This window comes from Leptonychotes weddellii, chromosome 5 (genome assembly GCF_054177405.1).
Source record: "Leptonychotes weddellii isolate Sample4059 chromosome 5, ASM5417740v2, whole genome shotgun sequence".
NCBI classification, from domain to species: Eukaryota; Metazoa; Chordata; class Mammalia; order Carnivora; family Phocidae; genus Leptonychotes; species Leptonychotes weddellii.
The window spans coordinates 8,903,914-8,930,392 of NC_138373.1; the positions used below are offsets into that span (position 1 = coordinate 8,903,914).

Below are 26,479 nucleotides of genomic sequence, written 5' to 3' on the forward strand. Positions count from 1 at the left end.
GGGTCTCTGTATATGTGTGCTGAGTATGGGTACCCATGTACCTTCAGTGCCCCAGCCAGGAGGCGGTGAGTGAAGTTGTGCTGTTGAGGCTTTTCCTTGCGAATTCGTTGATGCTGTTTCTGCTTCTTGGATCTCAAGGACTTGTCAAGTGGCAATCCATTTGCTTTTTGGCCTATGAGGAGGGGCCGTGTCATCTACCCATTCACTCACTCACTAAGCATTTCTGACCATCTATGATTGGCCAGGCATTGAGCGGAGCAGCAAGACAGGACCAGAGAGGGTCCCAAGCTCGAGAAGACACAGTGATGTGGACAAAAACAGGGGCTTTGGAATCAGACTGGGTTTGGATTGCGTCTCTACCACTGAGTGATCTTGAGGAGACTGCTTGCTGTTAGTCCATACAGCACCTCAATGCAAACTAGAAAAGGCGTTGGCGCAGCTCAGTGGGTACACAGCATGGCCAGCCAAGTGCAGAGTGTTGGTCAGACATCCCTAGGTAGGGAAGAACGTGCACAACCAACTCTGGTGGCCCTGGCCTTGGGCAAGTTACTTAATTGCTCTGGGCCCTGGTTTCCTTAAAGAGAAGCTATGATTACCCAACATAAGCATTAAAGGCTCAGAGGACTCCCAGAGAGAACTCAGGGATGAGAGGTAGGTAGTCAACACCTGTTGAGCACCAACCCTGAGCCGGGAATGGTGCCAGCCACTTTTGCATAAAATAGCTATTTTCATTGAGAATCAGGCCAGGTGCAAAGTTGGCATGTGTTAGATTACTGCAGATGCCCCTCAATTCCTACAGGAAATAAACTCCTGAGGCCCATGTACAGAGACCACCACAATCTGCCCTCTCCAGCCTTGTCCCGCCAGCGCTCTCCTCCCCCTCATGTCAGAGTCCCATCAAACGCCCTTTGAGAACTGCCTGCCTTCATGCACGTTGCCTTTGCCAGCGATGTTCTTCCTCCCTCCTTGGCCGAACTGACACATCCATCCTTCAAGACCGCACGCCACGTGTTTCCTACTCAGTGAAGATTTCCTTGACCCGCCCCCCCCCCCAAAAAAAAGCAAGGCTGACCACTCCCGGCCTTGGGTTTCCCGTTGCTAGTACGGACCTCCTCCCTGAAACCCATTACACTCTATTTTTCACTTACATTTTCGGATGTTCTTCTCCCTTACGCGACAGCGTGCTCCCTAAAGGAAAAATCCACCCCACCCCCCACCTATTGAGAACTAGTCGGAGTGCTTACAAATGCGTGTCCGTCTCCCCTCACCCCTCCTCGCTTCCCTAAAATAACGAGCAAGTAGCGCGCTCGAGAGTTTGCAAGCGCTCTCGCAGCAACTCCGGGGAGACGCGGAGGCTGAGCCGGACAGCTCCTTGGCCTCGGCCACCGCGAAAGCGGCAGCGCGGGACCCAGCTTGTAATTACGGGCGCGACCAGCACGGCGAGCCGGAACCTCGTCTCCGGAAGCGAAGTTCACTTCACAGGAGAAACTGAGGCCCCGGGGATCCGCGGCACCCCTGCGGGCCCAAACCGCACGTCCGACCACCGGGAGGCCGGGAGCGAGGTCCCCGCGGGTCGTCCCCACCAGCCCCGTGCCCGCCCCACTAACCGGCGGACCGGCTGCACGTCTCCTCCTCCGCGCGCAGCCAACCCCGCGCTACCGCCGCCGTCGCCACCAGGGCCAGCAGCCCGAGAAACAGCGACAGGCCCATCAGCTCCGGCATCTGCGGCAGCTCCATGTTGGCAGGGCGCTGCCACCTCAGCCTCCGACTACGCTGGCGCCGGCACGCCTCCGCGGGGCCGCGCACGCACGCGGGGCGGGGTCTGGCCGTTGGCCCGTCCCGAGGGGCGGGGGTCTGGCCGTTGGGCACCCTGGGGGCGGGGCCTGACCGTTGGGGCGTCCCTAGGGGCGGGGCTTGGCCGTTGGCTCGTCTCGCGGGGCGGGGCCTGATCGTTGGAGCGTTCCGAGGGGCGGGGCTCGGCTCTTCTGGTGTTTGGCTGCGAAGCTCGCTCGAGGGCAAGATCTGAAGGCTCTGCCCAGTCATCCTCTTGAGTAATTTACTGATAATCGTTTATTAAAGGCGCTGTTCCAGCCATCTCCACAGTGGATCCTTTCGAGGAGGCAAGGCGGGGATGAGACCGTCTGGATGGACCAGTGTGTTCCAAGACCAAAGACAGAAGGAAAATCAGGAGGCGGTTGCTAGGATCCAAGAGGAAAGTGATAAGGACCTAGACTTAGGGGTGGCCTGGAGAGTGGAGAGGAACTTGAAAAGATTTTTAACGAGATATTTTTATTTTGAAATTATAGATTCACAAGGAGTTTGGGAAAGCCAACAGGAAGGTTCCCCGTACCTTCACCCGGTTTCCTCCAGTGGTAACATCTCACGTAGCAATAGTGCGATATTAAAACCGGGAAATTGGCATTGATACGGTCTACAGAGCTAATTGATAGGGTTTGAATTAGACCTGCTTGGCTGGAAAGAGAGTGTTCTCAGAACAAGGAGCAGTGCCCCGTGGGCCTCCCAGCCCTGCAGCGCAGAGTGAGTTGAAATACCAGGGTCAGGGATTCCAGATTCAAAGGTTTCCGTGCCCACCAGGGAACCTCTCCTGAGAGTGCAGGTTCTCGGGCCTTTAGAAGGACCCTCTAAAGAGAAGGGCTGCTGCAGAGACCAGGTGACAGACAGATACACCCATAAGCTCGGTTGAGGACATAGATCCAGTCAGAGAGCAGATGGAGTGTGGCCTCATTTCCTTCCCTTTTGTCCTTGGTGGGGGGGGGGGGAGGGTTGGCATTGACTCAGCTGTGGGCAGTGGGGTGGGGACAGCTGGGAGGGGGTGTCCAGAACATCCTGGGGCTTTTCCTCCTTAATTTGCTATTTAGAACTGTAGACCAGCCATGAACCACTATATCACCTAGAGACAAAGCTATACTTTTTTTTTTTTAGTTTATTTATTTAAGCAATCTCTACACCCAACGTGGGGCTCAAACTCACGACCCTAAGATCAAGAGTCAAATGCTCCTCTGACTGAGCCAGCCAGGTGTCCCGACAAAGCTGTACTTTTAAGAACTTCATTCACCGAGCGTTTTGCATGTGGCATTTATTGATCCGGGAGCTTTGTATTTAATTTAATCTCCCATTCCCATCCCACAGATTAGGAAACTGATGCTCTAGGAGGTGCTCATTAATTGACTTTCCAGATCACACAGGAGAAGAGTGAACGTGGCAACACATGCAGGTCTGTCTGTGACTCTAATCTTTTGATGTGGGGGACAAGGAGAAGAAAAAAATAGGGCTCTGTGGACAGCTCAGTCAAGGCTACAGAATTCTTCCACATCAGGAGTTTAGTTGATTTTTCTAGCAGCCTCTAAGGCCAGTGATGCTATGAAATTAAACAAATGAAAAAAAAATTAGGCTCAGGTCAAGTGACTTACCCAAGGTCAACAAGGAAGCAAGAGATACAACTCATTGGGGTGGGTGGTAAACCGGGGTCCACTACACTCCAAGACCCATCCTCCTCCTACCTCGCCACTCAGTGGTGATAAGGCCTGGCTCTTACCCTCAAGTGTCACAGTTGGAAGCCAAGGTTAGCTTGTGGAAGGACAACCAATGACACAAAGCAGGACTTGGGAAGGCTGGGCAGACCAGGGAAGGAGCTCTACTGGGAGCTCTACCAATGGGTTTTCAGGGGCAGTGAGACTTGGCTGTATGGCCGTGGCCCAGCATCATTGTAAATGTAAATTCTTAGACTCCATCCCAGACCTGTTGACTCAGAAATTCTGGAGGTGGGGTCCCCCGGCAATCTGTATTTTAAAAAGCCCCACTGGCTAAGTGATTCTGATGCATAGTACGGTTTAAGATCCACCAATTTAGGGGTGCCTGGGTGGCTCAGTCGTTAAGCGTCTGCCTTCAGTTCAGGTCATAATCCCGGGGTTCTGGGATCGAGCCCCACATCGGGCTCCCTGCTCCGTGGAAAGCCTGCTTCTCTCTCTCCCACTCCCCCTGCTTGTGTTCCCTCTCTCGCTGTGTCTCTGTCAAATAAATAAATAAAATCTTAAAAAAAAAAAAAGATCCACCAATTTAACTAACTTGAGCTCCAGACACTTGTTATTTGCAGCTCAAAGCCTCTTCTTACAGTGGTTCTTAACCTTGGTTGCATATTGGAATCACTTAAGAAATGCTGGTGGTCGAACCTTCCACACGGAAGGCTTCTGATTTAATTAGTCTAGACTGGGTCTGGTCGTGAAGATTTTTTAAAGCACATTATTCAAGTGCACATTTAAGTTTGAAAAGCAGCTGTCAGGGATACAGCCAACTAATACAAGACTATACGTAGAAGGGGATGTTCTGTTGGACCAGGGTGGTGGCTGTGGGGATGGATGCCTACGAGGTCACCTGGCCAGGCCTTGATAACAGGTACCACAGGGCAGTGGGATGTTGACAGGAGCTGAAGATGACTGTTTCCAGCTTGTATAAGTGTCTGGATGGTGGCACCCTTCCTGGGGATGGGGAACACGAAGAGGACCAGCTTTGAGGAGGAAGACTGTGGGCTATGGTCTCAGAAATGATGAGTTCTGGGACACCTGAGTGGCTCAGTCGTTAAGCATCTGCCTTCGGCTCGGGTCATGATCCCGGGGTCCTGGGATCGAGCCCCGCATCGGGCTCCCTGCTCTGCGGGAAGCCTGTTTCTCCATCTGCTGTTCCCCCTGCTTATGCTCTCTCTCTCTCTCTCACTGTCAAATAAATAAAATCTTAAAAAAAAAAAAAAAAGAAATGATGTGTTCTGTTTTGGTTCCTTCGAGGTAAAGGGAGCTGTGAAACATCCAGAAGGGAGGGGTTAGGGTGGCAGTTGGATATGTGCTTTTGTAGCTCCAGGGGCAAAGCAGGGCAGATCCAGAAGAGTGGATCCTCGGCAGAGAGGCCAAAGGGAATGCTGTTACCTGGGGCTTGCCACAAAGTAAGAAGGAAGTGGGCCAGGAAGGGTCAGGCGGAAGAAGAGGCTCCCACAGCAGGCCCTGGGAAGGCACTGTCAGGGAGGAGGGAGAGCCTGGAGAGAATTCTGGATTCATGAGGAAAGGGTGGTTCTAGAATGAGGTCCAAGCTGGGGCGCCTGGGTGGCTCAGTTGGTTAGGCGTCTGCCTTCAGCTCAGGTCATGATCCCAGAGTCCTGGAACTGAGCCCCTCGCCAGGCTCCCTGCTCAGTGTGGTGTGGGGGGGTCGTCTGCTGCTCCCTCTCCTTCTGTCCCTCTGCTCGTGCTCTCTCTCTCAGATAAAATCTTAAAAAAAAAATGAGATCCAAGGGCCCAGGGGAAGGCAGGAAGAGCACTGCAAATTTGGATTTGGCAATGAGGGAGTCAAGTGACCTTAGTAACAGCGAGTCAGTTTGGGGTGAGGCTGGGGTGGAAGTGGGGAGGAGGAGACCAAAGATGGGGTGAGTGGGAGGGGAGGAGAGAGGGAGAGCAAGTATAGATAGCTCTCTCAAGGAAAAGTGGCATCTAGTGGGGGGACACAGGGTCAAGGGGGGTCAAGGGGATGTCTTATGGGGACCTTCCTGGGAGGGTGTGCGTGGGGGAAAAACAGCAGAGCACACCGTTAGGATTTTTTTTTTTTTAAAGATTTTATTTATTTGACAGAGACACAGCGAGAGAGGGAACACAAGCAGGGGGGAGTGGGAGAGGGAGAAGCAGGCTCCCCGCCGAGCAGGGAGCCCGATGTGGGGCTCGATCCCAGGACCCTGGGATCATGACCCGAGCCGAAGGCAGACACTTAACGACTGAGCCACCCGGGTGCCCCCACCGTTAGGATTTTACCTCTCAGCCACTTCAAACCTTTGTCTGCAGCAACAGATAGCCCTCCAGGCCTGGGTGCACCTGTTCCCTGCACCGTAGAGAGAGCTGGGTAAAAGCAGAGACTAGAGTCAGACAGTAACCAAGCAGCCCTGGGCTAGTTAACCTCTCTGTGCCTCAACTTTTCATCTGTGAAATGGGGATTATAAATAATTACGCTAACTTTTTTTTTTAATATTTTATTTATTTGATGGATAGCACAAGCAGGCAGAGAAGCAGGCAGAGGGAGACAGAGAGGCAGGCTCTCCACTGAGCAGGGAGCCCGACGCAGGGCTTGATCCCAGGACCCTGGGATCATGACCTGAGCTGAAGGCAGACGCTTAACGACTGAGCCACCCAGGCGCCCGTGATGACTCTTACAGAGTGCTTTATGCCAGCCACTGTTGTAAGTACTTTATATATATTTACCCTGAAATCCTCACAACTGGCCCTTAGAGGTAGATGTTAATATATAATAAGTGAGTTCATATACATACATAAAGTGCTTCAAATAGTGCTTGGCACAGAGTAAACATTAGATGAGTGTGTAGTTAGTATTGTTATCTGTGTTGTGATTCCACACAAATGAGGGGAAGTCAATGGCCACGGAAGCATCTGTGGAAGTCCTGAGATGTAAGAGGCTTGAATCAGCCCCATGAGGAGAGGGATCCAGCAGCGAACAGAATCCCCAGCACCAAGACCATCATCTGGTTCCCAGCGGGCCCTCAGAAAAGATTTGTTCAAAGCTCAATAAAAGAATCAAGGAAATACTGGGGCCACTCACCCCAATTCCCCATCTGAAGTATCAGTTCCTTCTAAGACATCCCAACCAAGCGGCCGCCCCCCCTCCCGCTTGCACATCTCGCCTAATGGGGAGGTCACCACCCCCAGTGGCAGTCTGTTCTCCTTCTGGATGGTTCCAACGGAGGGCCCTGTCCCTTCTACTCCTTGGCTTGGCTCTGCCCTCTTCCAGCTTGGAAGGTGGTAAGCCTTTCTGAACCTTTTCCTGGTCATGGAGAGAGGAATTCCAGGACGAGTGTCTGTCCTCTCTGACCAGGATGATAGCAACAGCTTAAAACTGGCTTCCCTGCTTCTGTCCTTGCCCCACTGTGGCCTATTCTTGGCTTTGCACCCGGAGGGATTCTGTTAAGAACTTACATCTGACCTTGTCCCACCTCTACTCAAAACCTTCTAGTGGCTTCTAGCTCAGAGGAAAAGCTAAGGTCCTTTCAAGGCCACCTCCCACTGCCAGCTGGCTCTCTTTCCATCCCAGAGTGAGACACACTGACAGTCCCCAACAGTTTTTGGTTTTATTGGCAAGAATTCTTTACAAAATCCACACACACGCATCCACACGCACACAAGATGCCTGCCCCTGGTTTGGCTACCCCTCTGCCCTGCTCTCTCCTGGGATCAGACCTTCCTGGCCTCACCCAGGGATGCCATCCTGCAGCACCCCACCCCACACTGGGCAACCAGCGAAGGAGCAGAGAGTGGGAACCTCCTTTTCTGCCTGTGTCCTACCCGGGGGAGGCGGGAAGCAGGTGGGGGAGGCAAGGAAACAGGATCATCCCCCTTCCTCCTCCAAGCTCCCTGAGTTGCCAGCTTCAGCTCCAAGTGTCACAGCTGCTAAGGCCTTGGGATCATCATCTGGTTGAAGCTTCTCCAGCCCCATTTTGCAGACTGGAAAATGGAGGTCCCAAGAGTGAGCACGAGTCCCCCAGGTCACGGTGTTCGTTGCTGGTGGGGCAGCGACTAGAACGTAGCTCTTCCTGGCTTTCAGGAGGTGGAAGAGATTTGGGCCCTGCCAGACCCTCAGGCAAGGGGACAGCCAGGGCCTGGGGCAGGAAGGGAGTGCCCAGAAGTTGTCCCTGGAGCCCACGCCCAGGGAAAGCAGCCCCGGGGCCGCTGAGTGAGTGGCAGCGTCTGGCCAGCACTATAAAGGTTTACCAAGGGTGCCCTCTGTGACCGCCCGTGTGGCCTGCTCAGGTATACAGCCTGGATCTGTCAGGATGCTCGTAGATGTGCTCAGCTGGCGGAGAGAGTTCAAGACAGCTGGGGAAAGAGAATGAGAGAGAGAGAGAGGGAGAGATACCTCCTGGGGTCCAGGCCCTTCCTCCGGATGCTGAAGACGAAGGGATGAGGGAGAGATACTAGCTGGCAGGACCGTCAGCCCTTCTCAGGACTCTGTCTGCAGGTGTCCTGGAGGCCGGAGGACCATCCAAGGTACGTGGTGGGATGGCCGAAACTTTAGGCTATTCTGAAAGCAGGCTGGACCTGTGGTCTGAGCAGAGTGGACCTTCCTGGACGTTCCTGGACATTCTGGTGGGCAGGGGGGTGGCTCACGTACTTGGCCGGAGAGCGGGCAGGGAGCAGTACTGGTCCAGCCAAGCCAGGGAGGTCTGGCGGAGGCTCTGCAAGCTTGCAGTGGACACCATCCCGTTGAAGGACTCGAACAGAGGCCGAATGAGGACGCTGAACTGGGCTCAGGTCAAGGAGCAGGCCTGTTGATCAGCCAGGACCCTCACCCAGCTCATGTGTAGCCCTGACATCTGGCCCAAACCCCGGGGAAGGTCCTGGCCACGGTGGCACCTTGAACTTGGAGGCCTCCCACTGCAGCCACCCTCCCATCCTGCCACGGCCTGCCCGGCCCCTCTATGCCATCTTCTGGGCTACGCTATCCCTTGTCCCTGAGCTTCCTGTCCCAGCTCAGCCAAGAGTTTGACCAGGTAAGGGAGTGAGAGATTCCACGTCTTCTTCAGGAGCCACCCCGCTCACGCGACTCAGACTTGAGGTTCTCCCAAACTCCCCTTGGGACATTCTGTGGGCAGGGCTGTGGTCCCCTCACCCAGGGGCTCCTCCCTTGGTTTTCCTCTGCTCCCAGCGAATCACTGGGCACTCCTGCCGGCCAAGATGCCACGGGCCTGGAAGGAGGGGGCAGAACCTGTGTCCCTTCCCCTGGGCTCAGCTCAGAGCCCCTGCCTGGCCTGTCTGGCTGCCGCGCTCCCCCCACCTCCACCCCCCACCGGCCGAGGGAGGATACCACCCAGAACTTCCAGTTGTGCAGCGTCCGGGTACGGACATAGTCGTCAAACATGTCTCGCATCTGGTCGAAACGCTGGTGTGTGATGGGCACCCCAGTAGCAGGCAGCTGTTGCTGGCACAGGCTGGGGGCAGGGGGCCGGTCAGGGCTGGGGAGTCGCGCGGCATGCCCCTGGCCCCAGCGCCCACAGGCCCCCTGCCTACTTAATGGCAGCGTTGAGCTCCTCGATCTGGTCCCGTAGCTGCTGGGCCTCCTCCTGCAAGGCCGCGCGCTCCTGCTGCAGCATGGCGATGTACTCGGCTGTCTTCTGCAGCGTGGTTGCTTTGCTCACCTGCAGGCATCACCAGGGTGGGCTCAGGTGCTGGAGGTGGCCCCACTCTGGGGCCCACTGAGGCACTGGGTGGGAGGAGGAAACTGGGTGTCCAGAGGGTCCTGAGATTTGGTCTTGGGCGGGGCAGGGGGTGGGGGGTGGGGTCAACGAAGGAGCCCTGCGGTTCTGGGGTGCCGGCCTGGGCTGGGGGCTCACCTTGAGGCTGGGCTGGGCGCTGAGTGTGCTCACCAGCCCGTGCAGGGTGTCAAACCCCAGCTTGATGTTGAAGCGCCGCTTCTGCTCTGCAGAGATGTGGGTGATGCGCCGGTTCTCAGTCTTGGGGGGCAGACAGTGGGGTGAGCCTAGGAAGGAGCATGGAAGGGCCTAGGGGTAGCAAACAGATCTCGGGGTGAGGGAAAGGTGCCACCTTGTTGTTGTCTGGACGGCCCCGGCTTAGGATGGGTTGAGGGGGAGAGACGCAGACACTCAGAGTCCCTGGGCCCCGCATGGAGCTGAGCTCCCCAGACAGCCGCCGCTCACCACCTGTGGCAGGGACAGACAGAGACCCACAGAGAGACCGACACAGGGGAGAGGGTCCCATTGCCCTGTCCCGCTCATCCTGGCCTCAGATGTAGTCCCCCCTTCTTCCTTCCCCTCCACCCCCTGGAGTCCCCCAAGCCCTGCAAGCCTCTTTACCGCTGTGCGCTGGGGGCGAGAGCCGCTCCGCTTTGGGGACAATCAGGGGCCTGGGAGGGGCCAGCGTGGCCGGGCCTGGAGGTGGCTGGGGCGGTGTGGGGGCCGGGGTCGGGGGTAGAAAGGTGCAGGGGAATTCAGGGGCCGTCTCCTGCTGGAGTGGAGAAGGGTGGAGAGTTGGGGTGAAGCCCTGGGTCCCCCCTCACCTCCCAGTGCCCGCCATCTTACCGGGGACCCCGAGGGCCGGAGGAGGGTGCTGGACACAAGTGCTGGTTCCAGGGTCTGCTCAGGCTTCGCTGTGCATGGGCAGAAGTGTGAGGGCCACTGGGGCCAGCCTCAACCCCGTCATTTCCAAAGACCCCCTCCCTCCCCTCCAAAAAAGCCCACTCCCCGTTTGGGTTCAGGGCCCATGTCCCTAATTCCTCCCCACTTCTCCACACCCCCCCAGCTGAGCCTGAGCCTGCCCCTTAAACCTTCACCCTCTGCTCCCATAGGCTCCCCACTTCCACATCTGAGGTCCCCACCTTCCCCTCTGTGGACCCGGTTCTCCCCATCTCACATCTCACCTGCTGTGAGCAGCTGCGTGAGGCAGGGGTTGCTGCCCCCGGCAGTGACGGTGGGGTTGGCAATGGCAGGGGCCAAAGTCGGGGGGCTGGGCTTCCGCCCTCTAGCGGATGGGGTGGGGGGCCTGCCTCTGGGCCGCATGCCTTGGGGCACTGTGAAGTGGGGCCCAAATGTGGGCTCCAGATACCCTGGGGGCAGAAGGTCTATGGGGAAGGGGCCAGGGGCCGGGCCTGGACCCGGCTGTGGGGTGGGTGGGAAGGCAGTGGGAGCAGGCAGTGGGGACACTCCTGGGCCCTGGGGGACAGTGGAGAAGGGGAATCTGGGAGAGAAGAGAGGCTCTTCCGGCAGCAAAGCAGGGGGAGGAGCCATGGGAGGGAAGGTGGGTGGGGGACAGGGCTCTAGGCCAGGCCCCTTGGCAAGGGCCGGGTATTGGAGGAGGGGTGGGGGGACTGGCGGAGGTGGGAGCTTGGGCTTGGGGTCTTCAGGAAGGAGGAAATCAGAGTTCAGGAAGGCACTGGAGTCCAGGGGGCCAGGGCAGCTGCTCCGGGCCTGGTTGGGGGACAGACAGAGCAGGGAAGAGAGCTGGTCTTGGCAGCCACCCCGGCAGCCTCTTGACCTGGCTGAGCTCTGGACTGGGCACTGGGAGAGATAGGAGAAATGATCCCTGCTGCCCCTCCCCCGACCCACACCCACACACCAAGGGAAACTGCAGTCTAATGAGGGGAGGGATTGGAACACACGTATGCACAAATTAGGCGTGAGAAAGAGTATCAATCTTCCTGCCCATCTTTTCATTTGCCAGATTAATTATTCCATCCAGCCACCAATCCATCCACTAACCCATCCGTCCTCCATTCACCTATTTGTCCTCTCACCTGCCAGCTAACTCATCCACCCATCTCTCCACCAGCCCACCAGTTATTAGCCCATTCACCAATCTATCTGACCGTCTCTACTTCATTCATCCATCAACCCATCCATAATCCTCTACCTATCCACCATCTGTTCACTGACCAGCCACTTCTTCAGCCACCAGCCTATTCACTGACCCACCAAACTATCCATCTACAAATCCATCTACAGCCCATCCATCCAACCGACCACTCACCTACCCATATGGACACCAACCCATGTAAGCATCCACCCTCAACTACAACCCATCTATCCACTCACCAACACACCCCTCCATCTACACACTCACTCACTGGCTCATTAGCTCAGTCATTGGGCAACGATTTAGCCAGTGCTGCTCAGGTGCTTGAACTGTGCCAGGTAAGCCTGAGCAAGGCTTAGTTAGCTCTTTCAGCGAGAAGCTCGCTGTCTAGTTGAAGAGACCTCTCAACAATGAACTACAAGAGTGCCTGAACAGTCTGATGACAGAAGGAAAAGGCGTCTGACAGAGCAGCAGGGAGGCGACCTCCAAATTGAGCCTGCGGCTGCGGGTTCCTCATCCAAAATGGCAGCTTCACCGTGTCCTAAACACTCACACTGAGCTTCCTGTCTCCGTGTGCTCCTTTGCGCTGCTCCTCCCATCTGGCTTGCCCTCTACCAGTCTCTTCTTCTGTCCAAACCCAACCCATTCACTAAGCCCAGAACCTCCCCTCCTCCAGGAAGCCTTCCATAAGCAACCCGGTCCTGGGTGGTGTCCTCCTCCATGCCCTCCCCTCTCCACTGCCCCTCCCCCCCCGCCCCACCCCGGCCGCTGCCCTCAGCCTCCCCTCTATAACCACCTGGTCCAGTTCTGCTTCACGAGGCTCCTTCCTCCTGAGCTGAATTGCTCCCTCTCAGAGGGCAGAGATGGGGTCTCTCTCCCCCCTCCAGTCCCTCTCAGTCGACCAGGCACAGGACTGGGTACTCGGGAATTACCCTATCTCCCAGACAGGGGCAGGTGAGCTAGGCAGGGCTGAGTGGGGTGGGGGCGGGAGCTCACCTGCAGGCGGTTATGCCCTGAGAGGTGGGTCACACCCGACGAGGCAGGGGGCACCTCTGAGCCCAAGATCCCGCTGCTGAAGAAAGGGTCAGCCATGGGGCCAAAGCTGGGGGGCTCCGGGAAGTGTGAGGGCGTGGGCGTCGGTGGGGGGCGGTAGCTGGTGAAGAAATCTGTAATTCAGACATACAAGGCGGTGGCAGTTAGGGATAAGGCCAGGCGTGGCTGGAAGCAGTGGGAGGAGAGTGGGCCTCGTGCCCTGTCCCCAGGCTGGGCTGGCCTGGCTGGCAATGAGATCAGGGGGAGGCGGGCGGGGGGGGCTTCTACAGGAGATTGTGAAATTGGGAGAGTTTCTGTCTCACTCAGGGGAAGCAGCAACAGAGGTTCGGGTGGGATGGGCCTGCACCCTGGACAGCAGAGGCCGGGTCGGGGTGTGAGTAGAACCCCGGGAAATAGTCCTCCCACCGAGCCTTACACCTGGCTCATGGGGTCCCCTTCCCCATCCCAGGCCCAGGCCCTCCCCTCTCCCCCTCCTGTTACCAACTCTGCTGGGGCCATAGAAAGGGGCAGGGTAATAGAGCCTGCCAGTGAGGGAAAGGGGTGAGGTGCACGGGGCGGAGGTCTGGGATAGGGAAGAGCCCCAGGGTGATGGGAGTTCAAGGGGTGAGCTAGAGGTGAGATGGGTCAGGAGGTCAGTGGGTCTGGGACAAGTTGGTTTGTTGGAAGGTCAAGTGGGGCCTCAAAAGTAGAGCCCGGGAGTGGGGTGAAGGACTAAGGGGGTCATAGCAGGGGTCAGAGGGTGGGCTCAGAGTGGGGGCAGGGGTGGGGGGGGCTGGAAAGCCTCAAAGAGCTGGCCGGGAGGGGGCAGCCAGATTGTCTGAGGTGCGGGTTGTGTAAGCCCCAGGCTATTCTGGTTTTGGGAAGCAGCTGCCTGTGGCCTAACCACATCCCGGGCCTGGGCGCCACCCGCCCACCCGCTCCCTTCCGGGCACCTTTCTCTGACCCTGACCAGCCTTTGGTCTGAACCAGCTCCCAAGGCCTCTTGGTCTGGCCTGACCCAGCCACACAAGGCCCATCCAAGGCCCTGGCTCCCCAGCCAGGGAAGCTGGTCAGGCCTCTCTCCCAAAGGCCACCTTGAAGGAGACCCAGGAACGGGACAGATAAGCCCACACCCAACCCGGAGCCTGATGGAGTTAAACTTTGTATGTGCATCTTATGTGAGTCTGGTGCCCATGTGTCACTGGAAGGTTGTCGCTCTGTGGGTGTCAGCGTGTGGTCTCATGCAGGATCCATCTCTGCTGTGTGTCCCCGTGTCTGTAGCTCTGTCTGAGTCCGTGTGTGCCTACCTTGATGTGAGGCCCTCTGCAGGCGCACATCGGCTCTGTGCCCGGGTGTGTGTGTTTGTGTGTGTGTGAGCTTGCACGCGCTCATGTGGGTCTTTCTTGACCACCTGATCAGAAAGGATCTTCTTGTCCTACTGCCTCCCTTTAACCGAGGGACTGGGTGGCAGAGGGTGAGTGGTCACTGATCCTCTATCCCCCCAGCCCCCAGAGACTGTGGGCCTCATCACTAGGCCCCTTGAGGCCTAGGCTCTAGAACGAGCCACGTAGGGGGGCCTGTTCCCCGCTCACTGCTGCTGCCTCCTCCCCAGTGCTCTGCAGGGCTCATGGGGTACCGAGCCCAGTCACCACCCCCCCCCCTGCCATAGTTTGCCCTCAACTGTCCCTTCCCCCTTGAGAGAAGTTGCTTTGTAGCCCTAGCCGGCCACCCACGGAGCCCTAGTCCCCCCCCAGCTTCTGTCCCCCCATTGATCTATATCCCCTCCCTGAGACCCTCTCCTACTCCAATCCCCCTCCCCTTCCTTGAACACTCCTCCCCAAGCCCCCTCCCTCGGTAGAGTTCCGGCCCCGTCCCTGGGTTTCCTCTCAAGTGAGGAGCCCTGGGGGACAATCGAGGCAGTGGCCCTGGTGGCCTTGGTGCTCCCGGCCCTCCCTGTGTGTGCAGCGCCAGGGGGCCACACTAGCCACCTCCTCTGCATCACCCACATCCCCTACCTTTGGTTGCCCATGCTCACCGCCCCCCCGCAGCCACCCTGGATTGAGAGAAGTGGCTTCCTAGCCCCCAATTTGGCGGAGTCCGGGCAAGAGGCGGTTTCCTACCTGTGGCGGGGGTACGTGTGCCCAGACAGGACCACTGCCCTCCCAGACTGGTCTGCTCCCTGGGCTCTGCCATCAACACTTCTGCCCCCACGGCCCCCACCCTGCCCAGGGCTGAGGCAGGGGTGGGGGTGGTTCCTCATTCCCTAGTGCCCGCCCCACCTCTTGACTGACAGGCCCAGGACCCTATGCAGAAGAAGCGGAGGGGTCATGGGAACTAAGCCTTTATCCCAGAAACCCCCTTCCTACCCCCTGGGCCTGGGCTGAGACAGGCCAAGCCTCTATGGCTACCCGACCCCTAACAGGGTCCAGAGTCCCCTGTTCGTATGATTGTCGGGGACAGTCTCCAGGATCTAAGCTAAGTAAAGGAAGCAATGTCAGGCAAAGTCTATTGTGAAAACAAAAAGAGACATTTGTCCACGGGTGCTCATGCAGACACGGGTATCTCTGGGAGGACACAAGAAACCAGTGACCTAGCAGCCCTAGGGTCAGGGAGAGGGAGGCACAGAAACACATTACTAAAAAAAATAAAAAATAAAAGAAATAAAAAATAAAAATGCTTTACAAGATATAATTCCTGGGATTTTCTTAAAAACCACTAAGGAAGGAGAAGTGGGTGAGGCCTCCATGAAACCAGATCGGTCAAGGGTTGATACATATTGAAGTCGGTGATGGTTACAGGAGGCTTCAGTGAACCACTCTCTCTCTCTCTGTGTATGTTTGGAATGTTCTTTTTTATTTATTTAAAGATTTTATTTGTTTATATTTATTTGAGAGAGAGAGAGAGAGCACGACTGGGGGGAGGTGCAGAGGGAGAAGGAGAAGCAGACTCTCCGAGCTGAGCAGGGAGCCCGAGGTGGGGCTCGATCCCAGGACCCCAGGATCATGACCTGAGCCCAAGGCAGACGCTTAACCGACTGAGCCACCCAGGCGCCCCTGGAATGTTCTTTAATAGTTTTTAAAGGGAATTATGTAAATAATAAACGGGCCCAAACAAATCAAAGTCCCTTTCTCTCCTGAGATTCCCAACATCCCCTACTTTCCTGGGCCCTGGCGCCTGCTCAGGTGCCCAGTCTGGCCCTGCTCTCACCTGAGGCCACGTCGATTGCATCCCAAGTCCGGACAAAGGGAGACCAGGAAGGGCCCTCAGAAATCACTTAGACCATCCGTCCTCCCGGAGGGGCCTGGGACGCACCTGAGGGCCGGTGGTCATCCGGGGACTTTCCTCACGCTGGCCCGGCCTACAACCCCACCCAACAGGGGGCGCTGCCTCACCTGAGATCTCCATGAAGTCGTCCAGGCTGGGCTGCAGGGGCGTCAGGTCCGGCTGGATCATGTCAGCATTGCCCACGTAGGCTGGAGGGGGCAGGGGTGCCATCAGGAGCGGCAGGCGGGGTGGAGTGGGGGCCGCCCATCCTCTGGCCACCCTCCCTTGGCCGCCCAGATTTCTCGCAGGCCTCGCTTTCCAGGTGCAGGCCCTTACCGTCCTCAGGGGGCAGCTGCAGGGGTGCGGAGCTGGGCTGCGTCATGGTGAAGAGCGTGTCGGAGATGTCGGACAAAAAGCAATCGAGGTCCAGCAGCTGCCGCCCGCTGGGCTCCTCCTCCGGGCCCCCCAGCAGCACGGGCACCACGCTCGAGAAGAGCTGCTCGCACCATCGCTCTGGTGGCTGCCAACCCCCTTCCGCCTAGGGAGACAGAGCCTTCAGCAGCCACGAGGGGGACACAGGGGTCCCCCACTGCCCCTCGCCCTTCCGTATGGCCCCCGCCTGGGGGATGAGGTGGTCAGCAGGTCGGGAGCCTGTGTGTGCACGGCCCTCCTCACCTCTCTCTGGAGGACCCAGTTTGCTGCCTGGAAGGCCTATGGCCACCCCATTGGCCTCTGACAACTGCCCCCAGCAGACAGAGCTGGGTGGCCTGCTGAACAGATAAGGGTCCTCTTCCTGCCCCCTATACTTTTTTCCTGCCCGGAACCCCAGTTCTTGGGGACTTCTGTTCCCCCCATGCCTCCCACCACTTGCTGGGCTACCCGGAAGGCTTGGGGTCTTCCCACCGCTGCGCTCAAAGGCTCCCCCTCCTCCGGGGAGAAGGGCTCGATCAATAGAGGACAGCGGCCACACCCACTGCCTTCGTGACCCACCGTCGCCGGGCCACCGCCTTACCCACCTAGAGGGAAGCTGTCAGTTCTCTGGCTCCCGGGAGCACCCACCTGCTTTGGGGTCAGGAGGTCCCCTTCCCTGCTGGATTTACGGAGCTGCAGGAACACACAGTGGTGGACACTGGATCGCCTGTCCCTCTTCCATCAGCGCCCGCCAAGGCCGCCCCTACTCAGAAGCTCCCCCGGACGAAGGGGCTCCCCATTTCCCCTCAGGAGCTCCTCCGCGCTAGGAGGTAAGGAGGCGGCGAGGAGACTCTGGGCCACACGGTGGCGCTGTCAGCCTGGCTCTTAATGGCAGGCGGGGTCGGGCGGTCGAGGGGAGTCCCGCCCGGGCTCTCCCAAGAGAGGCAGTGGTCCGCAGCCCCCCGGACCCCCCTCCCTCCCACCACTGACCCGTTTCTTGTAGTAGATGCGCCACTTGTGGTATTCGCGCATCACTACCTCGATGCGCCGCTTCCAGTAATTGCCCTCCAGGACCACGGCCTGGGGAGGACCAGGAGGGGGCTCAGTGAGACCGCGGGCACTGACCCCCAGCCCTCACCCAATCCGCACCTGGGCCAGCCCCTCCTGCCCCGCGCCGGGAGAGACCCGAGGGAGGGGCCGGGCTCGGCAGGGAGGCAGGCAGGCCGGAGGGCCCGCCGCTCAGCTACCTCTGGTTTCCGGTGCTCGTCAGCCTCAGGCCCCTGCAGGGGGGTCACGAAGCCACACACGGGGCTCTTCCTCTGCTCCACATCTGAGAGAAGGGGGCCAGGTCAGGGAGGTACCCGGCGCCTTCACCTCCCACCCCAAGGGGACTGGGACTCAAGTGCCACACTATGAAATCCTGCTTGGCTTCTGATGCTTAGAGAAGTGCCACCTCCTCCAGGAAGCCTTCCTGCCTGCTCCAGCACCCCCAGAGCCCCCTCTTTTACAGGACCCTGTGAAAGGAACCTCCCACACCTCCTCTGCCTCCCTTGGGAGCCCGGTAGGTGTTCAGGCAACACTCGCTGAATGGGATTGTGGGACCACAGGAAGTGAGCTGCTCCAAGAAGGTCAGACTGGCAGGCCAGGGCCTGGAGCCGTTGGTCTCCTGCCTCAGGCTCCTCGGCACTGCCCAATCTGATGCCAGAGAACCACCCCTTGTCCTCTCAGGCCACCTAGCTGAGCCCTTTCTCCACCTCCTCCACTCCCTTCCCTATCTCCAGTCCAATCTCTCCCTCCCCAGGCTCCTTCTTCGGGGCCCATAAACACATTTCAGGCTCCCCTTTACCTCCCAAACTTTCCCTTCCTTTGCTACCCCAACAAGCTAATCTTCTTCCCTTTCACCCCTCTGCTTTGCCCCCAGTTCTAGAATAGTTGTCATCAGCACCTCCACTCTGTGCCTCCCGGTCTCCTCTTCACTTCCTGTGACCCAGCACCTGCCCCCACTGCCCGGCCAAGGCCCTTACCCTCCCTGGACCCAACCTCTTGGACCTCAATGCAGAGCACCCCCTCCTCCCTCGGCCAGGGAACCTACCCTTTGTTCTCCTGCCTCCTTGACTATTTTCACTGGCCCTTCTGCGAGGCGTGCCCCCAAACCCCTCTCATCTTGCCCCTTTCCAGCTGCAGATATTTTTCACCCGCCCATAGAATCTCTGTCAGGATGTCCCAAAACTTGGGGGGTAGGGAATTAAAAAAAAAAAAAAAAAGGATGTCCCAAAACTTGACCCTCTCAGATGTTTGGAAATGTCCTTCCCAAGCCTGTGCGTCCTCTGGACAGCCAACACTGCCCCCCACAGAAACTGCCCATCTACCCCCAGCATTCCTCTCTAACGGTGAACTAATCATCTCACTCCTGTCTCACTCCCGAGGATATGTGGCATTTCTGCCACTGTCCCCTCCCCTCCATATTCTTAGTCACACACACCCCCCACCGGGGGTCTGGTGACCTCCTTCACAGGCCCCACCTTGAAGCCAAACAGCTTCCCCCCACCACAGCCCACCCTCTGGTTTTATTCTTCACGGAATGCCTTTCCTTCCCTCCTCTGCCTCACCCACATCTGCCCACCCGTCAGGAGAGCCCAGGGCAGTCCCTCTTCCAGGAAGCCCTCCCTCCTCTGAAACCCTGCAGTCTTATCTGCCTGGCTCTCCACTTGGCCTTGGCCATTTCTCTGCATGCTGGCCTCCCTGCTAGGAGTAAAAGTAGGAGCTGTTGCCCTTTAGCCTCAAATCCCTGAATCTGGCAGAGAGCTTGGCACACAGTAGGGCTTCCGGACCCTGGGACCCCCATGCAGTGACTTTTCCCGCCTCAGTCCTCAGCAAACTTCCTCTGGGACAATTAACAGACAAGGGGGACCACCCAAACATGAAATTATCGGGACCTTCAGCCTCATTTACAAAGTTCTGTCCTAAAGGACAGTCTCCAAAACGATCCCCATGGGATTAGGGAAGAGGTTTGTCCTGCTAGCTGAGCGTGGCTTGGAAAACAAAGGGATGGGCCCCTGGGTGTGTGAACTCCCAGGGGGTGAGAGTAAGGAGGGTCTCAAAGAGTAGCTGCCCTGGGTTCCCAGATGAGGACATGAGCACTAGGGTCCCCAGAGGGTCAGGTCTGAGCGGGCCTGGCTGGACCTTCCCTCCCCCACCCCGGGGACCCTGTGCTCTAGACAGAAGGGCAGTGACCATGTGGCTCCTGGGGCTGGGGCGGGCTTTATTTAACACTGTTAAGTTCATCCGTTCAGGAAGCCACCTAGCCCCTTGCACCTGAGCTGGGACAGATGCTGGCACAGGGAATCCGCAGGCGAATCAGAGCACTCACGGCTTAGTTGGAGAGATAAGGAAAGCACACACGTAACATGAGCTAATGCAAGGTGGGGAGCCCGCCCATGAGAGGTGCACAGTGCTCTGGGAGCTCAGAGGACACCAAGATGATTTGGGGGTGTTAGAAAGGAGGGGAACTTGGAGGCCAGGAGCCTGCAGAGGGGTGGCAGGTACAAAGGGGATGAGCCAGGCAGCCCTCCAGCTGTTCCCCCCTCCCTTTCCTGAAGCCCACCTTCAAACCCTCAGTGCCCGGGGAGAAGGGGTGTGCCATGTGCTGTTGCTATTATCACGATAACATTATCACCTTCGGGGAGCCCTTGTGTGTGTCAGGCCCTGTGCTGAGATATGAATGATCTCACTAAAAACTCACAGCAAGCCTCAGAGCAGGACCTACCGTTATTCTCTCTGTACAGATGAGCGATCCTTATCTAGGGAGACTAGGGACTTTCCCAAGGTCACACAGCTTGGTGGGAAGGGGCATCCTAGAACTTGACCCAGCCCCCCTCTCTGTCTGACACAGAACCCAGGTGCTTCCAGCAACTCGGGCAATAGCCAGAGACCAGGGTCTGCCTGTCTGGGTGAGGACCCTGGGTAGCATCAGCAATTTCTTCTGCAGAGAAGGGTTTGCATCCCATCCAGCTGTGTGGGGGAAGGGCAGAGAGAGCGGGGCGGTGGGGAAAGTGGCAGTGACTCCCTCTGGCCTATCAACCTCCTGGTTAGGGTAGGTCCTGGTCCTACGTGTTCTCAGGTGAGCCATCCTACCTGTTCTCAGGTGAGGACTGGAAGCCAGCCAGCTGGGAGCAGCGAAAGGAGCTCTGGGCTCAGAGTAGGAGAGCCCTGGACTTCCAGCCAGTCACAGCTCTGTTCCTTTTATGCTCCATGACCCTGAACAAGTTACTGGCCTTCTGGGCCTTACTTGCTCATCCATAAAATGGGGGTAATAATACCTATCTGCCAGGGTTGCCAGGTAGCCTCGAATAAGATGGTTTATGAAGTACTGGGCACCAGAGATAAATGGAAACCAGAAAACCCTCCCTCTCTCTGCTCGGATGGAATCCAGCGGACCAGGACAGAGAACACTGAATATGTTCCCCCCTGGGCTGTGTGTTCCCAGCTCAGGGTAGCTTTTGATCCTGTAGCAGGACTTGGCTGCACCGGACAAGGTCCCAACCCAGGGTGGACTGGTCTGAGGCTGCTCAGCCTCGGCTGTTTTGCCATGGAGGGTGGGTGGGTCTCGAATCCCAAAATGAATGACCGTGACCTTCTCAAGGGCATATCAGATTCACCCATCATGGGGGCTCCTGGGTGGCTCAGATGGTTAAGCGTCTGCCTTCGGCTCGGGTCCTGGGAACGAACCCCACATCGGGCTCCTGGCTCGGCGGGGAGCCTGCTTCTCCCTCTCCCTCTGCCTCTCCCCCTGCTCATGCTCTCTCTCTCTCTCTCTCTCTGTATCTCTGTGTCTCAAATGAATAAATAAAATCTTAAAAAAAAAAAAAAAGATTCACCCATCATTTATTCAGCACCAGCTTTGAGCCGGGCCCGTTCATACTTGTTATCCCCAGGCCGACCAGGAAAAGTAGGACTGTTGGCCTTATTAGGAAACAGATTCAGAGACGTTAGTCACACAGCCTGGGGTTCCACAGCCAGCAAGGGCAGAGACTGGGGAGGTAAGCAGCTCTGGGCAACTCCCAAGTCTGCAGCCCCCCCCACTCTACCACATGGCCTCTCTGGGTGCCGCACCGCCCCCCAGACTCCATGCAGGCACCTGCTGGCGGTTCAGTAAGGACTTCAGAAAGGCTGGGGGAGACCCAGGCAAGATCCTTATTTTCTCCCCTTTGCGACGCAATGCCACTGGCCCGGACAGCATCTAGCACCTCTTTCCACCCTGCCATGTGAGGCACTGACTAGGCTGATGGAATGCAGAAAGGGTCTTGAACTGCCCTCAAATCTCTGCCCACCTTAGGACTTCCAAGGGGTGACCGCTGCTGTGCCTAGCGGTCCCTGTGGAGAGCACCCTTTGGAACGCGTTCCCCTAGACCCTCTGGGGGTCAGATGCTGGTGCTGGCCCCTAAGGGCCATGGGGGTTTCCTGGGTGCCCCCCACTTACAGCCCCCCTGCTGGTGAGGCCCGTGGTGCCCACTCACACTGGATGTACCAGGCCCTCCAGATGGCGTTGTTGAGGCGGATCTTGTCTCTGCAAAGCAGCTTGAGGCCTTTGAAATTCTTCCACTTGGGAGACACCAGCTTGCCACTATCAGAGGGAGAGGGCTGGGTCAGGGGGGGTTGCTCCTGCAGGGCTGGCTCCCCACTCTTGCCATGCACTGGGTATTCATCCATGCTGGGCTATCTGAGGGTCTCCTCCCCAACCCCGAAAATCCTGCTCCTCGCTCTAACCTGCCTGAAATTCCTACCCTGAGAGTCAGACCTTCAGAATAGGTCCTTGCTAGGGGCCCCTGTGTTCTCTGGCCGGAGCTGCTCACTCACCCACCGCCAGAACTAAAGCCAGGGCTGAAACCTGTTTGTCAGCAACGTCCTAAAGACAATAATGCCGGTGGTCCCACAGACATCTGTCTGTAGGCCCGCTAGGGCGGGTTCTCAGACCCATTTCTAACAGAAGGCAACTGAGCGTCAGGAAGGTGAAGGGACATTCCCAAGGCCACATGGTGGAGATTCATTCAGGCCCTATGGCTTTCTCTCCACCAGTCTCACTGGCCCCCTTTGGCCCCTAGGGGATGGGGAAGGTGTTCCTGGGTGGGGAGAAGTGGCCTCCAAGCAACCAGCCTCTGTCTTTTCACTGCCCTTCTGGCGCCTGCCCACTCTGGAATCCCAGGATGGCGATCTGGGCTGAGCTGGAAAGGTGTGCCCCTTCTCAGGGGTGTGTGCAAGACAATAGCCATCGGGCTCCAAAGGAAGGCAGCTGGGATGGTGGAGTGGTGGGCACGTGCCGTGGGGAAGCAGCACTCTGATCCCGACCCCTAACCCTGACCCTAATCCTAGCCGTCAATCAAATCCACGAGATGGAAGGGCCTTACACAGGTGAGGGGCTTGACTCTCAAGGTCAAGATGTGCCAAGTCAGTAAGGACTTCAGAAAGGCTGGGGGAGACCCAGGCAAGATCCTTATTTTCTCCCCTTTGCGATGTGACACCACTGGCCCGGACAGCATCTAGCACCTCTTACAGGCCAAGTCAACCACCCCTAAGGAGCTGACCCAGGAAGTCAAGATGCTCAGGGTCCAGACCCCCACTGGTTCCCCCCTTCTCCCTCCATCCTCATGGTCCACAAGCCAGGGCTGTCTACCAGTCCCTTCTGGCCCACCTTCTCCCACCCTTGCTCACATGGGAAGCTGAGGCCCCAAGGCTTAGTTTTTCAGAACCCCAGGCCCGCTTTCTTCCAAGGCTTCTCCCTCATCTTGGGGGTAAGAGGTGGATGGGTGGCAATCTGACTACTACAGCCCCTTAGGTGCATGGGTCACTGGGTCCCCTCTCTTCTCTGGTCTCCAAGCTCCTGTGTTTGTTTTGGGATAGGGAGTGGGGAGGACTGCCACCCCAGGGTACCATCGGCCTCATTACCCAAATAGAGTACATAGCCCATGCTTGCTGGCTGGCCCCCTCCCTCCTAAGTTAGATAAACACCATCTGTCCAGTAGGGAGACAGGGATGGGGTACACTGATACGTCCCGGGCCAGCTTCTTCTGTGGCACCTGGGGGGGACTCCTGAGTTCGTTGCCCCTGCCGGTATCCCAGCAACCTCCCAGCCCGCTCTGGTCACCCAGTTCCCCACGCCCAGCCTGCCTGCCCTCCCTCCGTCTCCCAGCTGAGGCTATGATGTGTGTGGCCAAGGCGGTGCTCAGGGAGATGAGACCGTGACAACATCCAAGCCTAGGAGGAAAGCATTTTGTCTGTGTCGGGCTTGTTGGCTGGGAGGGGAGGCAAGGGGCCCAGCCGGGAGCAAAAAGCCTGGTATTAGGGTTCAAGGGCTTCTTATGACCAATAGAAAGTCTGGGAATCTTGGGGATGGGTTGGAGAAAACCTAGGACTCTTAGTTCAGCGCGACCGACCCCCCATCCCCTCTCCCATCCCCAATCTACCTTATAGAAATTCCCCAAGAGTCTCTCTGACAGAGTCCTCCTTGCTGTCTCCCAGAGGCCATGCTTTCCATAGCTAGCCAGCTCTGACCTTGAACGAGTGTTTTCTTGGAACTTCCAGCACCTGTCTCCCTGGGGCTTCCACCTACAGAATCGTGAACTGTGGGCCTCCTCCTAGAAGGGAAGTCCTCCCTCTTTCCACACTGCCCTGCTGAGGATGAAAGCCGGCCAGGCAGCCACAGGCTGTCCTTCCGGTCAAGCACCTCTGGACCCCTTGCCTTGCTGTCCTTTCCCATCCAGTCACTCTCTCAGGTCACCCTGGCTTCCCCAATACTCTGCCTTCCAGGGGACCCCTATAATCAGGGGTATTCAAGGGCTAAAACACTGCCCAGTCTGAACCTCAGATTTTTCCTCCATCGAAGAGGGGGAAGCCAAAGTCTCCTCTAGTACTGAGCCACCTCCATTCCTGGCACTTGGGCCCCCACAGAGACAGAATATTCTGGGTGTTTAGGGAGAAAGCACAGCCCTCTCCTCCCCAGCTCGCCTGGGTCACATCAGATTCTAGTCAGCCTCTTAGTGGGGGCAGTTCTTGGAGTGTGCCCTAGCCCCAATCTTGCCCCTACCCCCGAACCCCTCCCTTTGGCCACCCATGGTTTGAGGTTGGATGGGATGTGGTATAGAGCAGGAAGCTAAAGTTGGGAGCAGGTGAGAAATGGGGTGCCCTGGGAGTCTGGGGAGGAGGGGTGCCCACATCCGGTGTACCAAGACCTTAAATGCCCTCTCCCAGTCTGTCCCATGATGTCCCAGGAGGCGGGCGGGGGGTGGGGGAAGGGAAGAAAGGGACGGGAATTTGAACTTTCCACATCGGTCCGGCGCCCTGGACGATCAGGTTGCAACATGACCTGGGCCCGGGGCCAGAGCATGTGGGCCAAGGTTACATCGCCTCCAGCCAATGGGGTCTCGGCTAGGCTGCCGCGGTTGGGGGTGGGCAACACCCCCGCAATCCCCACCCCAGCTCCGGCTCCGGCTCCTGGTCCTCGAGGGCCGTTCTGTATCCAGTGGTTCTCAGAAGGGGAGGAGGCGCCGCAGAGGAAGAGGAATATTTGCACAGAGAAAAGATCAAGGCCGGCCCATCCCCCTTTCACCTCTATGGTTTTCAGTTGATAATTTATCCCGGCCCCTCCGCTCCTGGGAACTTTGCTCCAGGGCACTGGGCCAGAACCCGGGTTCGCGCCCTCCCCTAGGACACAGGCGTGGGGCTAGGGCCGGGCGCGGTCCTCGCGCTCTGCGACGCGCCGAGCAAGGGTCCCAGGCAGCGTTAGGCGCTCAGCCTCGGGTGGGTGGCGACCGGGGTAGGCGAACCCAGGCCTGCAGGGCACCAACCCCCACGCGGCGTTCTGCACCCCCTGCCGGGCGACCGCTGGGAAACTCTGCCAGCTCCCCCCCCCCTCCCCCGTCCGCCCGCGGCGCCCTTCTCTCGCCACCCTGGATCTAGCAGGTCAAGAACAGGTGTCCCGGCAATTGGGGAGTGCAGGGTGGAGGAGAGACTGGGTTTCGAACGACGTTGGCTATGAGTCCGGACAATCATGGGCTTGAGGAGTGTCGCCAGGGCGCGGGACTGGCGTGGGTCTGGGCCGGGTCTGCTGGGGAGGGAGCGGAGGGCTGAGGTGGTCTGGTGGATTGGCCCCCAGAGTGGAGGGTGGGGATAGCTTAGGGTCCTGGGAGCGCGAAGGATGCCCTGGCATTTCTTTGGGGGCAGAGGAGTCGGGACGGGGAGAGGGGCCCGCGGTGGGCCTATGGCGGTCAAGGTGGAGGGCAGGCGGTCCGCGCCCTAAGGAGGGAGTGAAGGTGGCGAGCAACGGGAACCTGGAGGTGCGCACTCCAGGCGGAGGCCGGTGGGCTGGCCCCGGGCCGGAGGACGCCCGGGCCGGGGCAGAGGGGTGTCCAGGATGTGGTCGGAGTCTCCGAGAGCAGCCGGGGACCAAAGTTTGGGGCCGGGTCGGGTGTCCGGGGCCCCAGCGCGTGGTCCCGCCACGGAGGGTCTAGGCTGTCGGGCCCCGGAGCCGCCCTCACCTGTAGGCCAGGCTCATGCACTCGAAGAGGCGGGTGAGGGTGGGGTCGATGCTGCGCGGCCCGAAGTCTGCGGGCCCCATGGGCCCCTCCTGGTCGCGCCGCCGGGTCAGCGAGTCGCTGTGCGGCGACGACACCATGAAGTGACCGCTGTGGATGACCTGCGAGCGGAGCAGCCCGCCCGCGCTGCGCCGGCTACTCGGGTCCTCCGAGTCTGTGTCTGAGTCCGAGTCTTGGCTGGGGACGACCCGCGGGCCGTGCAAGCCCGCGGCCAGACCCTCCAACGCCCCGGCCATGGCTTTAGTCGCCGCCGCCTCGCCCCGGCTCGGTGGAGCCACCCGCGCGGTTCGCTAGGCTCGACTGGCCTCATTAGCATGATCCCGCCCCTCCGCCGCCAAGAGGTCGGTCGAGGGGCGGGGCCTCCGGGGCGGGGCGGGCTTAAATTAGCATAATCAGGGTGTTAAATATGAGCGTTGGCGTCCGCGAGCTCCTTGCGGGTCTGGAGTTTGGAAGAGGAAGGGGTTCTCATCTCCCCTCCCGCCTTTCCTTTTGTGGTGCCCCTACGTCGCCCGAAAGGGGTCTCAAGAAGAGTTGACTATCAGTCGTTCACACCTGAGCCTGAAAGCGCCTCAGTGCCTGGGGTTCCTTGCTTCCAGGGACGCCCCCCTGTGAAGCCCCTCACCTAACTACACCCCTCCCTCCCTGCTCTCTTCGATCTCTTGGCTCACATTCACCCCCTCTCAGTCCTGCACACAGCTGGAAGCACCCACCTCTCAGAAGTCTTGTGTGTCCTGGCCCACAGGTAAGTCTCAGCACCCCCAGTTGCCATAATGATCATCACTACACCTGCACAGAGGCCCCAGAGGGTTAATGAGTGTG

General features: G+C 58.3%; 2 protein-coding genes across 13 annotated transcripts in view; both read right to left on the reverse strand.

Annotated features, from left to right (window-relative positions):
- The window catches only part of TBL2 (transducin beta like 2), a 7,450-nt gene extending 5,662 nt beyond the window's left edge, over positions 1–1,788 (reverse strand). The window contains exons 1-2 of the mRNA XM_081819540.1: positions 1,608–1,788; positions 11–172 (exon numbers count right to left, since the gene is read on the reverse strand). Coding sequence (XP_081675666.1) covers positions 11–172; positions 1,608–1,737 — 292 coding nt within the window. The 5' untranslated portion in view covers positions 1,738–1,788. The remainder of the gene's footprint in view (positions 1–10; positions 173–1,607) is intronic.
- A 3,807-nt stretch (positions 1,789–5,595) lies between these two features.
- On the reverse strand, positions 5,596–26,479 carry MLXIPL (MLX interacting protein like). 12 transcript variants are annotated; one of them, XM_081819531.1, is made up of 19 exons: positions 25,604–25,970; positions 21,590–21,696; positions 17,321–17,403; positions 17,064–17,153; positions 16,722–16,766; positions 15,999–16,200; positions 15,791–15,871; positions 12,363–12,532; positions 10,435–11,071; positions 10,097–10,164; positions 9,872–10,022; positions 9,603–9,718; positions 9,392–9,511; positions 9,069–9,196; positions 8,866–8,989; positions 8,173–8,302; positions 7,773–7,877; positions 7,347–7,505; positions 5,755–5,891 (listed from the first exon to the last, which is right to left on the reverse strand). In XM_081819531.1, exons 1-18 carry the CDS (start codon positions 25,894–25,896, stop codon positions 7,390–7,392), a joined length of 2,766 nt encoding a protein of 921 aa, XP_081675657.1. In that variant the 5' UTR covers positions 25,897–25,970; the 3' UTR covers positions 5,755–5,891; positions 7,347–7,389. The 12 variants fall into 12 exon arrangements, with proteins under 12 accessions (XP_081675661.1, XP_081675654.1, XP_081675652.1 ...); XM_081819535.1 differs by lacking the exons at positions 7,347–7,505; positions 25,604–25,970 and adding an exon at positions 26,371–26,479 and having other exon boundaries at positions 5,596–5,891; XM_081819528.1 differs by lacking the exon at positions 7,347–7,505 and having other exon boundaries at positions 5,596–5,891; positions 9,872–10,019; positions 25,604–25,972.